Here is a 15,516-nt window from a genome sequence, read left to right as displayed (position 1 = left end):
AAAAAATCTTATCGGAAAATCCGATCTCCTGTAGCAATTCCGACAGGCAAAATTCCGGCGATTGCGCGGAAACAGTTCGACACATGCTCGGAAGCCTTGAACTTCATTTTCTCGGCTCGTCATAGTGTTGTACGTCACCACGTGGTCGAAAGTGCCGAGAAATTTTGTGTGACTGTGTGTATGCAAGTCAAGCTTGAGCGGAATTCCATCGGAAGAAACATCCAAGGTTTTTCCGACGGAAAAAACGATCGTGTGTACGCGGCATTAGACCAGCCAGTGGTACAGTGCCACACACATAGTAGTGAGATGTTCTGGCAAACAGTTAGTGTACAGTCACCTTGACCTAGTCACCAAGACTGCTGTGATCATAAAGAAAACTGCACTGGGAGAATAACAGGGGATTCTGAAAATACTGTTTACCTAGCTGTCATTGGCTGTGAATAACTGCATTGAAACAAGCAAATTCCATCTGGGTCAGTGATCATTGGGTCAACATGTCAGCCAGGCAACTAGCATTTTCAGAAAGAGATCAGCAACGTGAGCCTTTATAATTTCTTTTGGTTTCCTTAGCTCTTAAACTTTTAAAACAATGCTTCTGTCTGCCTGATTGCTCATTTTATTAAGTCATTTATGGACCCCTTCACTTTCTACAACACGATAGGAAATGAAAGCACTATATGCACGACAAAAAAATATATCAATAAATTAATAATAAAAATAATAATGTCAATGTAACAGTTTTAATAGAAGAACTTACATGATTCCCAGGCCAAGCACATACAAGAAAAGGTAATTGATAAGTGCATTGAAGATATTTGCTATCAATCCAGTTAGCACTTGAGGAAATATTATTCCCTGTAAGTAATAAAATCTGTTAGCTTATAAATACAGAAGATACTGTATATATATATATATATATAAATATATGTTATATATTGGTGGCTCAGGACCTTTTGTTGTTCAGTGACAGGTGCTCTTTAACTCTTTTGCTGCCAGGCCCGACACTCCTCTTTTAACCTTGGGCGGCTGGACCATTTTTGCTATTGTTTTATTTTTATAATTTTTCACTCACAGTTTTCAGAGCTTCTAAAAGCCCCCCCCCCCCCCCCCAAACCAAATATTTTCTCAAAGTACAGGACTGATATAACCAGGGCTTTTTTTCAGCTGGAACTTGGTGGAACTCAGTTCCACCACCTCTGGCTCAGGCTCTCTGCTGCCTGCTCACCACTATTACTTACAAACACAGAAGTTTGGCTGCACTCTGTATCCAGTACACCCCCAAACACTGCACTCTGTAACTCACCCTTCCCAAACTCTGCACTCTGTATGTAATGCACTCCTTTAAGGCCCCCCAACTGTTAGTGACATTTGACCACACCCACTATTTAATGCGGTTTGGAGGGTGTGGGGGGAGGGGTCCTTTGAGGTGATCGTGTAAGGCCCCGTACACACCATAGAATCCATCCGCAGATAAATCCCAGCAAATGGGTTTCAGCGGATAGATCCTATGGTGTGTACACGCCAGCGGATCTTTTTCCGCGGATATATCTCCCCTGGGATGGATTCCAGCAGATCGAATATTCGCTGACATGCACAACATATCCATCTGCTGGAGTCCATCCCAACGGATGGATCCGCTGGTCTGTACAGACTCACCGGATCCATCCATCCGAAGGGATCCCCCGCATGCGTCGTAATGATTCGACGCATGCGTGGAATTCCTTATATGACAGCGTCGCGCACGTCGCCGCGTCATAATCGCGGCGACGGCGCGACACGTCATCGCCAGAGGATTTCGGCGCGGATTTCAATGAGTGAGTACACTCCATCGCATTAAAATCTGCTGAAATCCTCGAGAGGATTTATCCGTGGAAACGGTCCGCTGGACCGTATTCGCGGATAAATTCTATCGTGTGTATGGGGCCTTAGAGTTCCTGTACCTATTTTCTGAGAAATAAAGCCCTGGATATAACCAAAATATGGTGCTACTGATTTTGTAGATCCTGAGATGCACAAATGTTTATTAAAAACAATATTTTCGACAAAAATACACTAAAATCATTAGAAGCATGTCATTCCCTGACTGGCCAATCAGAGGGCGGAAATCCCAGGACCCTAAAGTAGTGACAGAGACGATGACAGCGTGCCACAAGGAATTTAACTGAAGCATTGTTGGAATGAGGTGGTATTCCTGGGAGTTTGGTTCTGCTTTAATATAAGAGGCATATAAGAAGCAAATATATGGTTTTGGGGGGGGGGGGGGGGGGGGTCTTTTAGAAGTTATGAAAACTGTGAGTGAAACATTATGAAAATAAATAAAATAAAACAATAGCAAAAACAATAGCAAAAATAAAGGTGTTACAAAGGTGGCCATAGATGGATCTTTAAGAAGTTTAGAAGATCTTTTAGAAGTTTAGAAGGTCTTTTAGGAGTTCTGAAAACTGAGTGAAAAATTATAAAAATAAATAAAATAAAACAATCGCAAAAATAAAGGCGTTATAAAGGTGGCATAGATGGATCAAATTGGCCGGTTCAGAAGGGACAAGCTGGATTTTGATCCATGAGTGGTCACTGCAGTTGAACATAAGTCGATCTACTGATCAGGAGTGGACTGACCATTCGGGCACTACCCGAGGGGCCCGATGCCACTAGGGGGCTCCATCAGGGTTGCCAGCCTCAGTAAAACCAGGGACAGTCCCAAAAAAATCCCAAGATTATAGCTGCCCCACCTCTCCAGTACCTTTTCAGTGTGCGTATGTGTATTCTGTGTGTATGTATACTATTAGCTAGATTCAGAGAGAGTTAGGCCGGCGTATCAGTAGAAATCTGCGCCGTCCTAAGTTTAAGTGTATTCTCAAACTGAGATACGCTTAAACCTAGCTAAGATACGACAGCCTGCGCCGTCGTATCTTAGGGTGCAATATTTAGGCTGGCCGCTAGGTGGCGCTTCCGTTGAGTTCGGCGTAGAATATGTAAATGACTAGATACGCCTATTCACGAAGGTACGCTTGCCCGTCGCAGTAAAGATACGCCGTTTACGCAAGGCGTTTTCAGGCGTAAAGTTATTCCATCAAATAGCTGGACTAGTAATGTTAAGTATGGCCGTCGTTCCCGCGTCGAAATTTGAAAATTTTACGTCGTTTGCGTAAGTCGTCCGTGAATAGGGCTGGACGTAATTTACGTTCACGTCGAAACCAATACGTTCTTGCGGCGTACTTTGGCGCAATGTACACTGGGATATGTACACGGACGGCGCATGCACCGTTCGTAAAAAAACGTCAATCACGTCAGGTCACCCCCATTAACATAAAACACGCCCCCTCATCCTCATTTGAATTAGGCGCGCTTACGCCGGCCCTATTTACGCTACGCCGTAAGTTAGGAGGCAAGTACTTTGTGAATACAGTACTTGCCTCTCTGACTTAAGGCGGCGTAGCGTAAATACGGTACGCTACGCCACCTTAAAGATGCAGCGCCCTACATGAATCTAGCTATATGTGTGTATATTATGTGTCTGTGTGTGTGTATACTGTGTATGTATACTGTTTGTGTGTGTGTATACTGTGTGGCCCCATAATCTATTGCCTGGGGGTCCCATATTCTCCTATTGCCCGGGCGCCCCATTAGTTGTCAGTCCGCCCCTACTACTGATCAACTTCTGTTAACCGCCCTGTCTGATAAGTCGGCTACATCACTGATCTGTGCATTCTGACAGCAGTAGAGTCTCTCCACTGTCATATATATATATACAATACAATAGCTCAGCAGGAAGGATTCCCCCATCCACCTCAAGTGCGTGGATGGGGGGAAATAGTTAAGTTTGTTTCCTTCAGTCCGCTGGCTGAAAAAGAAAAACGGAACCATGCTAGGACAAGCTTAACTCACCCATCTTAGTGAAGCAAGCCTAAAACGTCTTTTCAGAGAAAGCCATTTTTTTTTGTTTCAATGCTTTCTATTAGGTTTTTCATGGACAAGCATGAAGAGAGTATATCAGTATATCCGAGAGGGGTCAATCCAACAGGAGGGGCAGACAGGCCATCTTCCAAAATGAGACAAATGGTAGAGTAGTGTGCAGTATAACATAGGGGGGGGGGGGGGTAGAAAATGTGTGTCTCATAAAACTCTCCTTGAAAGAATAATGTACTCTTTGAATGACAGGGGAAAGAAAGAAAACCAGGGGGAGGAAATGGGAAGATAGAGTAAACAGTAAAATGGTCATGGGCCCTAAGGGCCACAGAGAAAAGAAAAAGGAGAGCAAGGAAGGTGCAGCAAGAGCGGAGAGGGGAGAATCCAAAATCAGCGTATTAAAGCGGACTTCCACCCAAAAATGGAACTTCCGCTTTTCGGAACCCTCCCCCCCTCCGGGTCACATTTTGCACATTTCAGGGGGAAGGGGGTGCAGATACCTCTAAGACAGGTATTTGCACCCACTTCCGGGCATAGACTCCTGTGGGAGTCATGCCACTCCCCCCCCGTCCCTCCCCCCGCTGTCTTCTGGGAAACACACTGTTCCCAGGAGAGAGCGGGGACCAGTTACGATGCGGCGAGCAATCGCACATGCGCAGTAGGGACCCGGGCAGTGAAGCCGCAACGCTTCACTTCCTGATTACCTCACCGAGGATGGCAGCGGCAGCATCTGAGGGATGAGCGTTTCCTACTGCACATGCGCAACTCGCACGGCGCTTTGTGAAGGGGCGGCTGCCTCCTGGGATACACACAGTTCCCAGAAGGCAGCGTGCCCCATTCACCAGAAGACACAGCGACGTTGGACGAAGAAGAAGAGGACCGCGGTGGAGGAAGAGGCAGAACAGCTACTTCCGCATAGCAACAGCCCTTTCTGGTGAGTATAATTTATTTATTTTCAACTTTTTTTTTTTTCAGATTTTAGGTAAAAACAAACAAAAAAAAAAAGCAGGTGGAACTCCACTTTAAGGGAATCCAATCCCCCCCCCCCCCCAGGCCCTAAGAACTAGTGTCCCCACTTCAAAATTTCAGGGCAGGTCTTAAACAGAATAGGGTGTGGCCTTGACAGGAAGGGGTGGGTCACATTTAAATTAGGGGTTGCACGAGTTTAGTCAGGCCTAGGGCAGCACAAAACCTAAATACACCACTGATGTGCATTCTGTAAAGTCGTTAAGAGTCTCTAGCCATTCATGGAAGGAAGATTTACCTATAAAATCTGGAATGTCTTTAGCATAGCTGACTCAGAATTCTGGCTTGTGCCCATTTAATAACCTGTAGATGTTACTGTAGTACAACTCGACAATAGGCTTTGGATGAAATATTGAATAAAAAATAAAAAAATAATACATCAATTCTGTATTTTTGTGGATTCACAGTGTCCGTTGGATTTGGTACCTGGTTCTGCAAATATTTGGCTTGTAGTTGATAAAGAAATGAAGCCTAAAAAAACAATAAAAAAAAATCATTAATGGACATGGAAGTCTGCTAAACCTTTCATCCAATTTCTAAATTGCTGTATTTTTAAATGTCAAACGCCAGGAATAGTAAACGAAAGGAATAGTAGTGGTTGTATGTTTATTTGATCTTTTTTTTTTTATAATTCTCCTATAATGGGGAGTGGAAGGGGGTGTGTCCTATGCGTATAGTGAGGGAAAAAGTATTTGATCCCCTGCTGATTTTGTACGTTTGCCCACTGACAAAAAAATGATCAGAGTATTATTTTAATGGTAGGTTTACTTTAACAGTGAGAGACAGAATAACAACAAAAATATCCAGAAAAAGAACCCCGAAACATTATACATTTTTTTTAGCAAAGAATCTAGAGAATAAAATGGCAATTGTTGCAATATTTTATGTCACGCGGTATTTGTGCAGCAGTGTTTTAAACACAACTTTTTGGGAAAAATACACTTTTATGAATTTTAAAAAAATGAAACAGTAAAGTTAGCCCAATTTTTTTGTATAATGTGCAAGATGATGTTACGCCGAGTGAATAGATACCAAACATGTCACGCTTTATAATTGCACGCACTCGTGGAATGGCGACAAACTATGGTACCTAAAAATCTTTTTACGGTTACCAGGTTAGAGTTACAGAGGAGGTCTAGTGCTAGAATTATTGCTCTCACTCTGACGATCACGGCGATACCGCACATGTGTGATTTGAACACCATTTACATATGCGGGCGCGACTTCCGTATTCGCTTTCTTTGCTGCGCAAGCTCGTGGGGGCGCTTTAAATTTTTTTTTCTTATTTGTTTTATTTTTATAATATTAAATTGTGTTTTTAAAAAAAAATAATAATTTTGATCCCTTTTATTGCTGTCACAAGGAATGTAAACATCCCTTGTGACTGTAATAGGTGGTGACAGGTACTCTTTATGGAGGGATCGGAGGTCTAAAAGACCCCAAATCCCTCCTTTACACTTCAAAGCATTCAGATTGCCGAAAACGAATACTGTATATATTTTTAAATCCGGCGCCATTGGCGGCCGAGTAAACCGGAAGTGAAGTTGTGACGTCGCTTTCATGTTTACCTTCAGGAGACTGGATCAAAGCCGTTTACAGCTTCGTTCCAGTCTGTGGCTAGGCGTCGGAGGTGGCGCATTGTGGATTGGGTCTCCCGGTGGGACAGGAAGCCCGGTAAGAGTGGCAGAGGCGACAGGAGGGGGGATATCCCCTCCCGCTCCTCCAGTATAACAACCGAGCGGCTTTTAGACGCATCGGTTGTTATGCCTGGATAGCCAATCACCCACTCTAAAAAACTGCCTGCAGCTGCGGGCATCATCCTGGTATAACTCCCAAAAGCTGAGGCCGCATATGTGCGTGTGCTCGGTGGCAAGGGGATAATGGCGGGTACAGAGGTGAGTAATATAATGGGGGGTACAAAGGTGAGTAATATAATGGGGGGTACAAAGGTGAGTAATATAATGGGGGGGTACAGAGGTGAGTAATATAATGGGGGGTACAGAGGTGAGTAAAATAATGGGGGTTACAAAGGTGAGTAATATAATGGGGGTTACAAAGGTGAGTAATATAATGGGGGGTACAGAGGTGAGTAATATAATGGGGGGTACAGAGGTGAGTAATATAATGGGGGGTACAGAGGTGAATGGTGGAATGAGGGAGGTGCAGAGGTGAGGGTACAGGATGTGTACAGCGCAGGGAAAGAAAACATAAACAAAGGTAGGGAAAATAATATTAAAATGAAATCCCAAATGAAGTATTTTTTGTGAGAATTTAGTTTAATTTAGATGCAAAATTAATTTCTGGCAGACTTACACAATATAATAATCCTGGGACAATTAGAAACAGATATGGTTAGACTTACCGGAAGGGCTGGGATGAATATTAATACATAGATCTGTGTCAATCTATAGGAGAAAAAAATAGTTTATTTTTTAGCTGGTCATACACTAGTAGATTTTTGAATGAACATTCACCCAAAAATTTTCAGTACATTCGATGACTTGACAAATTTTGTTCAAAAGTACTTCAACATTTTGTTAGCTTTTAACATTTAATTTAGGAATTATTAGACTTTCCCGAATAAAGGCAACATTCACTGTTATGCCGCGTACACACGATCGGACATTCAGACATCAAAACCGTGGAGTCCGATGGAGCATACACACGGTCGGATTTTCCGACAACAAGCTCACATCGAACATTTGCTGTCGGAAATTCCGACCCCGTGTGTACGCGGCATAAGAGCATTGTTCGAGAAAAAAAAAAGGAAGGTGGCACAGCCTAGGTATTGGTTAAACACCGATCAGCTGGTGTTGCATTGTTGGCTAGCCAGTGCCTAAAAGATGGTGTGTCATGAAGAAACTACCATGTATTTGTAGGCAAGATCCTTTGGGGTGTGTAATAGAAGCATGGCTTTTTTTCAGGGGGAACTTGGGGGAACTCAGTTCCATCACCTCTGGCTCAGACCCTTTGGTGTCTGCTCACCACAATCACTTGTAAACACAAGTCTGGTTTCTGTGTTTACACGTGACAGCTCTGCACTCTGTGTGTAACCACCTGAACTCTGCACTCTGTATGTAATGCAATCCTGGTATTTAATTCCAATTTAAGACCCTTCTACTGTTTGTGAAATCTGAACGAGTCGTGGTTGAGTTCCTGCACTTATTTTCTGAGAAAAAAAAGCTCTGAATAGAAGTATACTTTTTAAATTTTACTAGGAATTCATATTTAGTATCCATCCAACCATAGCCTTGAACCTATGAAACCAGCAATGGCTGGTATTAAAAAAGGCACCCTCTGATTCTTTACCACATTTTTTTCTTCAAGTCTTCATACAGCCTTTCAGGTTTTTCTTGAATCAGTATTAGGCTGAGGGAGACTCGATGCTGAAGTTAGTCCCGCATCCACACACACTGAGAAGTTTCTCAATTTCCTCTCACTTTTCCGCGCTTTTTTATATTATTGTCGACATCATGGTCACAGTAGACATCATATGTTCCATGGACACCCAGCATATAGCACAATGGTAGCAAAGGTGTCCAGTGAATCCCCTCCCCAGTATGCCAACAGTACAAACAAATAGCCGCTGCCCCCACCTATAACTGTCCTTCGCAGTAAGGAGTACATGGAAGGGCGACTCATGTCAATCAAAACCATAGAAAATACCTAGCTCAACTTACCAACCAGCCTGCAACCAACTGAATTATCCAGTCTAACAGTTTACGTTAAAAACAGGGGTTTAGTTTGCACACATTTGCAAATACATGCATAAGCTGCACAGCCACTTCACCGCACCCCAATATTATCTGCAGTCCTAATGTGCTCCTTACTGCGAAGGCCAGTAAGGCCTTGTACTCACGAGCAGACATGTCCGATGAAACCGATCCGCGGACTGTTTTCATCGGACATGTCTGCCCGGGGACTTCTGTTCGATGGCTGTACACACCATCGAACAGAAGTCCGCGCGTAAACAATACGCGGGGCGTGTCCGCGGTGTCGCCGCGTCGATGATGCGGTGTCGCCGCGACAATGACGCGGCGACGTGGGCGGGCCTGCCTTTTAAATGCTTCCACGCATGCGTCAAAGTCATTCGACGCATGCGAGGGATGGCGGGCGGCCGGACATGTACGGTAGGTCTGTACAGACGGGCGGACAGGTTTCCAGCGGACTGTTTTAAAGCAAGTCCAGGAAACAGTTGTCCGCTGGAAACCTGTCCGATCCGCCCAAAAATGGTCCGCTCGGGCCTACACACGGCCAAACATGTCTGCTGAAACTGGTCCGCGGACCAGTTTCAGCAGACATGTTTGGTCGTGTGTACGGGGCCTTATAGGTGCGGACAGGGGCAATTTGTTTGTACTGTTGGAATATTGGTGAGGCAACGCACTGGACACCTTTGCTTCCATTGTGCTATAATTATGCTGGGTGTCCCGGTGCCTTTAAGGATGGGAGGGCTACCTCCAGGTTTACTTGTCCTCTATCTATCCATTATTATATATGTGCTTCTATTATGGAGGCTCTCAAAATTTATAGAGTTAGGACTGCAGATAATACTGGGGTGCTGTGAAGTGGCTCTGCAGCTTACGCATGCATTTGCAAAAGTGTGCAAATGAATCCTCTGTTTTTAACGTAAACTGTTAGAAAGTATAATTTGGTTTGTTTCAGGCTGGTTGGTGAGTTTAACAGGGAATTTTAATACAAACAAGGGCGCACACACCGCCAGTGGCGGGACAAGGTCATCCAGTGCCCAGGGCAAAGTTGAAAAACTGTGCCCCACCCCTGCGCTGTGAAAAGCTACAGCGCCTACATACGACGGGGTCTATACTAATGCATCAACCCCCTTCCTGCTGCATAATACCAATACCATTGCTGATTGAACACCTGCTGGCGCTTAGACTCCGCGTCCTGGGGAATCTCATGCTCTAGCTCCCAGTGGGTACCGTGTTGGTGCTCCGGTGGACCTGCCTTCCTGAATCACCCAGAGTTCCATCCGCAGTAGTCAGCCATAGAGTCCACTACCTTAGCGATGTACTGCTGACTCCAACAGTGTGCATCTGTCACCTGGACACAGGTGACCCGACACTATCAGTGCCCATTAGTGCAGCGTCATCAGCCCACATCAGTGAAGGAGAAAAATGATCTGTTTGCAAAATTTTATAACAAACTTATTTTGACATTTTGTTTATTTAGCAAAACATTTTAAGCCCAGAGGTGATTAAGAACCAACAAAAGAAAGCTCTATTTGTTTAAACATGTCATATGAATACAGCGTTGCATGACACTCAAAGTGTGGCAGTGTTCCGTCAGATTAGGCGACCTGTCAGAATGTGTAAAGGAAGTGATGTTTCATTGCCGCCATCTTGCCATCTCAGTGTATACTTACTGTGGGCGAGTGCGGGTAGCAGCAAGATGTCGGCGACGAAACGTCACTAACGTTACACATTCTGACGGGTCATCTAATCTGTCAGAACAGCAGCACTGAAAGCTGAAAATTGGCCTTGGCAGGAAGAGGGTAAAAGTGCCTAGTAGGCAAATGGTTAAAACAGCCCTGATCTGTTCCACTTTTATTAATGTTTCCCCTTTCGTTCTAATATATAGACCGCTGTAAACAAATGTACTACATAACCAAAAGTTTTTCTTTTACTTTTAAAGATTATTTAGGAAATAAAAACATTGGTTCCCCCATTTCTAAGCTGTTTGTAAATGTGCGGGCTCATTACTCTTCAATAAAGAGCTCACCTGGACACTTCTGGGTCTTGCCGGAAGAGAAGCAAGATGGGTTCCGTATTCAAGAATAGGGCCCAGCATGGGAAGCAGAAGAGTAGCAGGATAAGAATACCTCTTTGCAGGATTATCCCGACCAATTTTAGGTTGCGCCCACCATAGATCTGAAATAAGTGAATGGATAGCTCTCACTGAGCAGAGACACTTTAGTAACCAAACTAGCTGAATTCAGACAACATAACAGAAGATTTACATAATACACAAAATTTGCACATACAACAAAACAACATCTATAGGGTTATGAATGCTAGAGTAAATTTTTTGGTATTTTAATTATGTATTTGACCCAGTGTTGCCAACCTACTAGATTGAAATTTACTGGCACGACACCCGAAATTTACTGGCACGGCCACGTTTTTACTGGCATTTCACAAAAGTTACTAAATTCCATTTTTAGGTGCAAATTTCACTATTTAGGCTACAAGAAAGTACGCTAGGCAAATAGCAATGTAATTTAAGGTAGATATTAAAGAGGGGGTTCACCCTATAATTTTTTTTTTTCTAGCATTAAATTAAGCATAGTAGCGCGAGCTACAGTATGCCTTTATTTATTTTTTGCCCTGTACTCACTGTTTATTCCTATAGTGAAGATTCAGACTCCCTGCCGGGAATAGGCGTTTCGATCCAGAGGGAAGATGATTGACGGCCGGCTCTGGCGCGTCACGCTTCTCCGGAAATAGGACTTGGCTCTTCACGGCGCTTGCGCCTAGTCTGTGCGCAGGCGCCGTATAGCGCCGTGAAGAGCTGAGACCTACTCCGGCTATCTTCGGGGAGCGTGACGTGCCATAGCCAGCCATCAATCATCTTCCCTCTGGATAGGAACGCCCATTCCCCACGGGGAGTCTGAATCTTCACTATAGGATTAAACAGTGAGTACGGGGCAAAATAAATAAATAAAGGCATACTGTAGCTCGCGCTACTATGCTTAATTTAATGCTAGAATGTTGTTATTGAGGGTGAACCACCGCTTTAAGGTAAAAAAACATATTTTTGGTATTTTCGATATTATAAGTGCAAATCATTTAGTCACATCCCCCTCTGTGGTGCCACAATCTCCCCCTGCCTCTAATCTCCCCCTGCCTCCAATCTCCCCCGGGCCCCCTGCCTCCAATCACCCCCTGCCTCCATCGTCCCCTGCCTCCATCGCCCTCTGCGGTGCCACCAACAACCCCTGTCTCAATCCCCCACCCTCTTCGGTGCCACTAACACCCCCTGCTTCCAATCTCCCCCTGCCTCCATTGCCCCCTGCCTCTATCCCCCTCTGCGGTGCCACCGCAGCCACCATCCCCCCCTGCCTCCAATCTCCATGCGCAGTTCCAAGCCGAACCGATCTCAGCTATTTTTACTGGCACATTCCCGCAACCACGGACATTTACGAACGGGGGGAAAAAGTGCCAGTTTTTACGAACTGTCCGTAAAAATACGGACAGTTGGCAACGCTGATTTGACCACCTTATATTACAGAGTGCATTCACAAAATTCATTTTACAGGTATGCTAGATTTACCTGTGCTACAAGAGAAAAGGTGGCAAGTGCTCCACCCTGGTGATTTCTTTGGCCTTGTATGGAATCTGATCTCCCTGCTATTTAGGTCTGTTTCACATGTAAAACTGTTGCCTGGACATCCTGCTGCCTCTCTACTGGTAGCACCCCTGACGTGTACTTATTGTGCTCTTGCTTTCTCCTGGCCATGGGCGCAGCAGGCTCCCATAGGGGCACCCGGGCTAGGAGTGGCAATTGTTGGAAGTATAGGGCCAAATCCTCAAAAGAGATACGACGGAGTAACTGCTGTTACTCCGTCGTATCCCTGGTCCTAACTATGGAACTGATCCACAGAATCAGTTTCCCATAGTTAGGACGAAGATCCGACATGTGTAATTGAATTACACTGTCGGATCTTAGGATGCAGTACCGCATCCGCCGCTGGGGGCATTTTGCGTCGAAATGCCGCCTCGGGTATGCAAATTAGGACTTACGGAGATCCACGAAGCTTTTCAGCTTCGTTTTTTCTCCGTAAGTTTTATTTTGCAAACGCAAAATTAGGGCTGCTTTTACAAGGCGATTTTTTTTACATTTACATTTTTTTTTTTGGCGCCGTATCTTTTTTTTTACCCGACGCAACTTTATTGTCCCGTCGCAATCCACAAAGCCCGACGTAACGTAATTTCGCGCTATGCACGTCGGGAAAATGACGTCACGAGCATGCGCAGTACGGCCGGCGCGGGAGCGCGCCTCATTTAAATGGTAATTGCCCCCTGGAGAAGAGGAACGCCTTGCGCCGGTCCGATTTAAGTTACACCGCTCAAAATTTCTAGGTAAGTGCTTTGTGGATCGGGCACTTAGTTAGAGATTTTGCGGCGGTGTAAATTAAATGGAAAAAGTTACGTTGCGCCGAGGATTAGGCCCTAAATGATTAACGACAGAGAAGGTGGTGTAAATGTTCTTCTAGGATTGCAAATATGTCCATATTATAACTTATATTGTGGAAAGCGACTGTTTATTATGGAGTGGATCAGCCTACCCAATGTTGGGTGGTCGCCGGTTCATGTTTTCATTGGTTTTCATGGTTCATGTTTTCTTTGGTTTCTGTCAAAAAAAATTCTAATAAAACTTTTATTGAACCTAAAACTGTTGCCTGGGCATACATGGATCAAAATTAGTTTGGTTCCACTTTGAATCTTTGTAAAGCCCTCTCTGTTCAACAGAACTGGCTTTTGTCAAATGGTCCTGCTGCAAAACCAGCATTCAATCAGCGCATGCAGAGCTGATCAGTGTATTCTGATGGTGGGGGAGTCCTGCTGTCTGAATACAAAGTTAGTGGGGAGGATTTACCCATCCACATCGAATGTGTGGATGGAGAAATCAGGTTAGTTTTTCTCGTTCAGCCAGCTGTGCCACTGCCATGTAGCTTTAGTCTTCAGAAGGTTACTACAATTACATAGAAGTCAAGGATACAAAGTTATAATAGTGACTGCTAGCACTCCACCGTATATCTTACCTGCGATATCAATGTGTCACATGCTCCAGCAAGCCCTGCCCCCACTGCCACACCAGTAATATTCACCACCTGTAGAGGATTTAAAATATAATGTATAATACACTCAAATAGAATAAGAGTCATTTTTATACCTTATATCTTACATGGATATGTTTGCAATTGTTTGCCTATACATCTTTTTTATATAATATTTGATGCAGTTTTATTCTACTTTTATTGGAACGTACCGCGATGGCCAGTGACACAGCGTCTAGCTCCACCTTCCCCAGGTGTCCGCAGAATATGGAGCTCACAATGCTTATCATGAAGATCATGAGCTGGGACAGGAACTGCAGATAAGATAAAATCATAAATTATTCATAGAGGCACCATGTATAAAACCATAAACTGCCCATATAATAAACGTGATGGAAAATTGATCAAATTAAAGGGGTTGTAAAGGTTTGTTTTTTTATTTTCTAAATAGGTTCCTTTAAGCTAGTTCATTGTTGGTTCACTTACCTTTTCCTTACATTTCCCTTCTAAATGTTTTTTTTCTTTGTCTGAATTTCTCACTTCCTGTTCCTCCTCAGTAAGTTTGCCCCCATCATCCGAGCCGTTCTGGCTGGGGGTTAGTCAGATTGCTCGACTAGGGTTGTCCCGATACCACTTTTTTAAGACCGAGTACAAGTAACGATACTTTTTTTCAAGTACTCGCCGATACCGAATACCGATACTTTTTTTTAATCTCATGTGACAGCAGCACATGTGTCAGTAGTTTTTTTATTTTTATCTTTAACAATTTGTTTTTAATTTTTTACAATTTTTTTTTTACAATTATTTTTATTTATAATGCTTTCTTTTTTTTTTAAGGGGGGGGGGGGGTGGACCATGTCAGTGTGTTTTTTCTTTTCTTTTTTTATTATTTTCTACAATAATTTTTTTATTCTTTTTTTTTATTATTCTTTTTTATTTTTTTCAGCCCTGTTGGGGGGCTTTGGTGAGAGATCAGGGGTCTTAACAGACCTCTGACATCTCCCCTTTGAGACAGAGAAAGGAACTAGGGACACATGTTCCCCAGTCCCTTTCTCAGCAGCATCAGCTGCGCTGAAAATTAATGGAGTAAAGACAGCGTCTTCTCTTCATTCATAAACTGAAACATTGTAATCACAGTTTACGATGTTTCAGTTATGTGAATGGACCGAGTCAGTGATCACTGACTCTGTCCATTCGGAGCAGTTAGGAGCTGGATTTACCGGCTCCTACCCCTCTCTATCCTGACAGTTCCAGGGGGTGGAGGAGGAGCACGGAAGGGGAGAGAAACACGGCGGGATACACGGAGGAATACACAGAGGGAATACACGGAGGGAATACACGGAGGGAATACACGGAGGGAATACACGGAGGAATACACGGAGGGAATACACAGAGGGAATACACGGAGGGAATACAAGGAGGAATACACAGAGAAATTCACGGCGGGAATACACGGCGGGAATACACGGAGGAATACATGGAGGGAATACAAGGAGGAATACACAGAGAAATTCACGGCGGGAATACACGGCGGAATACACGGCAGGAATACACGGAGGAATACACGACGGGAATAAACGGAGGAATACACGGCGGGAATACACGGAGGAATACACAGCGGGAATACACGGAGGAATACACGCCGGAATACACTATAGCGGTGATTGGTGCCTGTAACTTCCCCATGCACTGATCACCCCTGACAGTACAAGTATCGGGTGAAGCATCGGGAGCATTTGCCCGAGTACAAGTACTCGGGCAAATGCTTGGTATCGGTACCGATACCAATA

General features: G+C 44.1%; 1 protein-coding gene across 2 annotated transcripts in view; it reads right to left on the bottom strand.

The window, feature by feature from the left end:
* LOC120914116 (multidrug and toxin extrusion protein 1-like) overlaps positions 1-15,516 on the bottom strand; it is an 80,732-nt gene that overhangs the window by 54,639 nt on the left and 10,577 nt on the right. The window contains exons 3-8 of one of the 2 annotated variants that reach the window (XM_040324604.1): positions 13,939-14,040; positions 13,712-13,780; positions 10,669-10,817; positions 7,295-7,337; positions 5,359-5,403; positions 758-855 (exon numbers count right to left, since the gene is read on the bottom strand). In XM_040324604.1, coding sequence (XP_040180538.1) covers positions 758-855; positions 5,359-5,403; positions 7,295-7,337; positions 10,669-10,817; positions 13,712-13,780; positions 13,939-14,040 — 506 coding nt within the window. The remainder of the gene's footprint in view (positions 1-757; positions 856-5,358; positions 5,404-7,294; positions 7,338-10,668; positions 10,818-13,711; positions 13,781-13,938; positions 14,041-15,516) is intronic. The other variant, XM_040324605.1, reaches the window with a different exon arrangement.

Source organism: Rana temporaria, chromosome 9 (assembly GCF_905171775.1).
Source record: "Rana temporaria chromosome 9, aRanTem1.1, whole genome shotgun sequence".
Lineage (NCBI taxonomy): Eukaryota > Metazoa > Chordata > Amphibia > Anura > Ranidae > Rana > Rana temporaria.
Note: the sequence above shows the minus strand (reverse complement) of the source record. Positions and strands in the feature narration are given on the sequence as shown.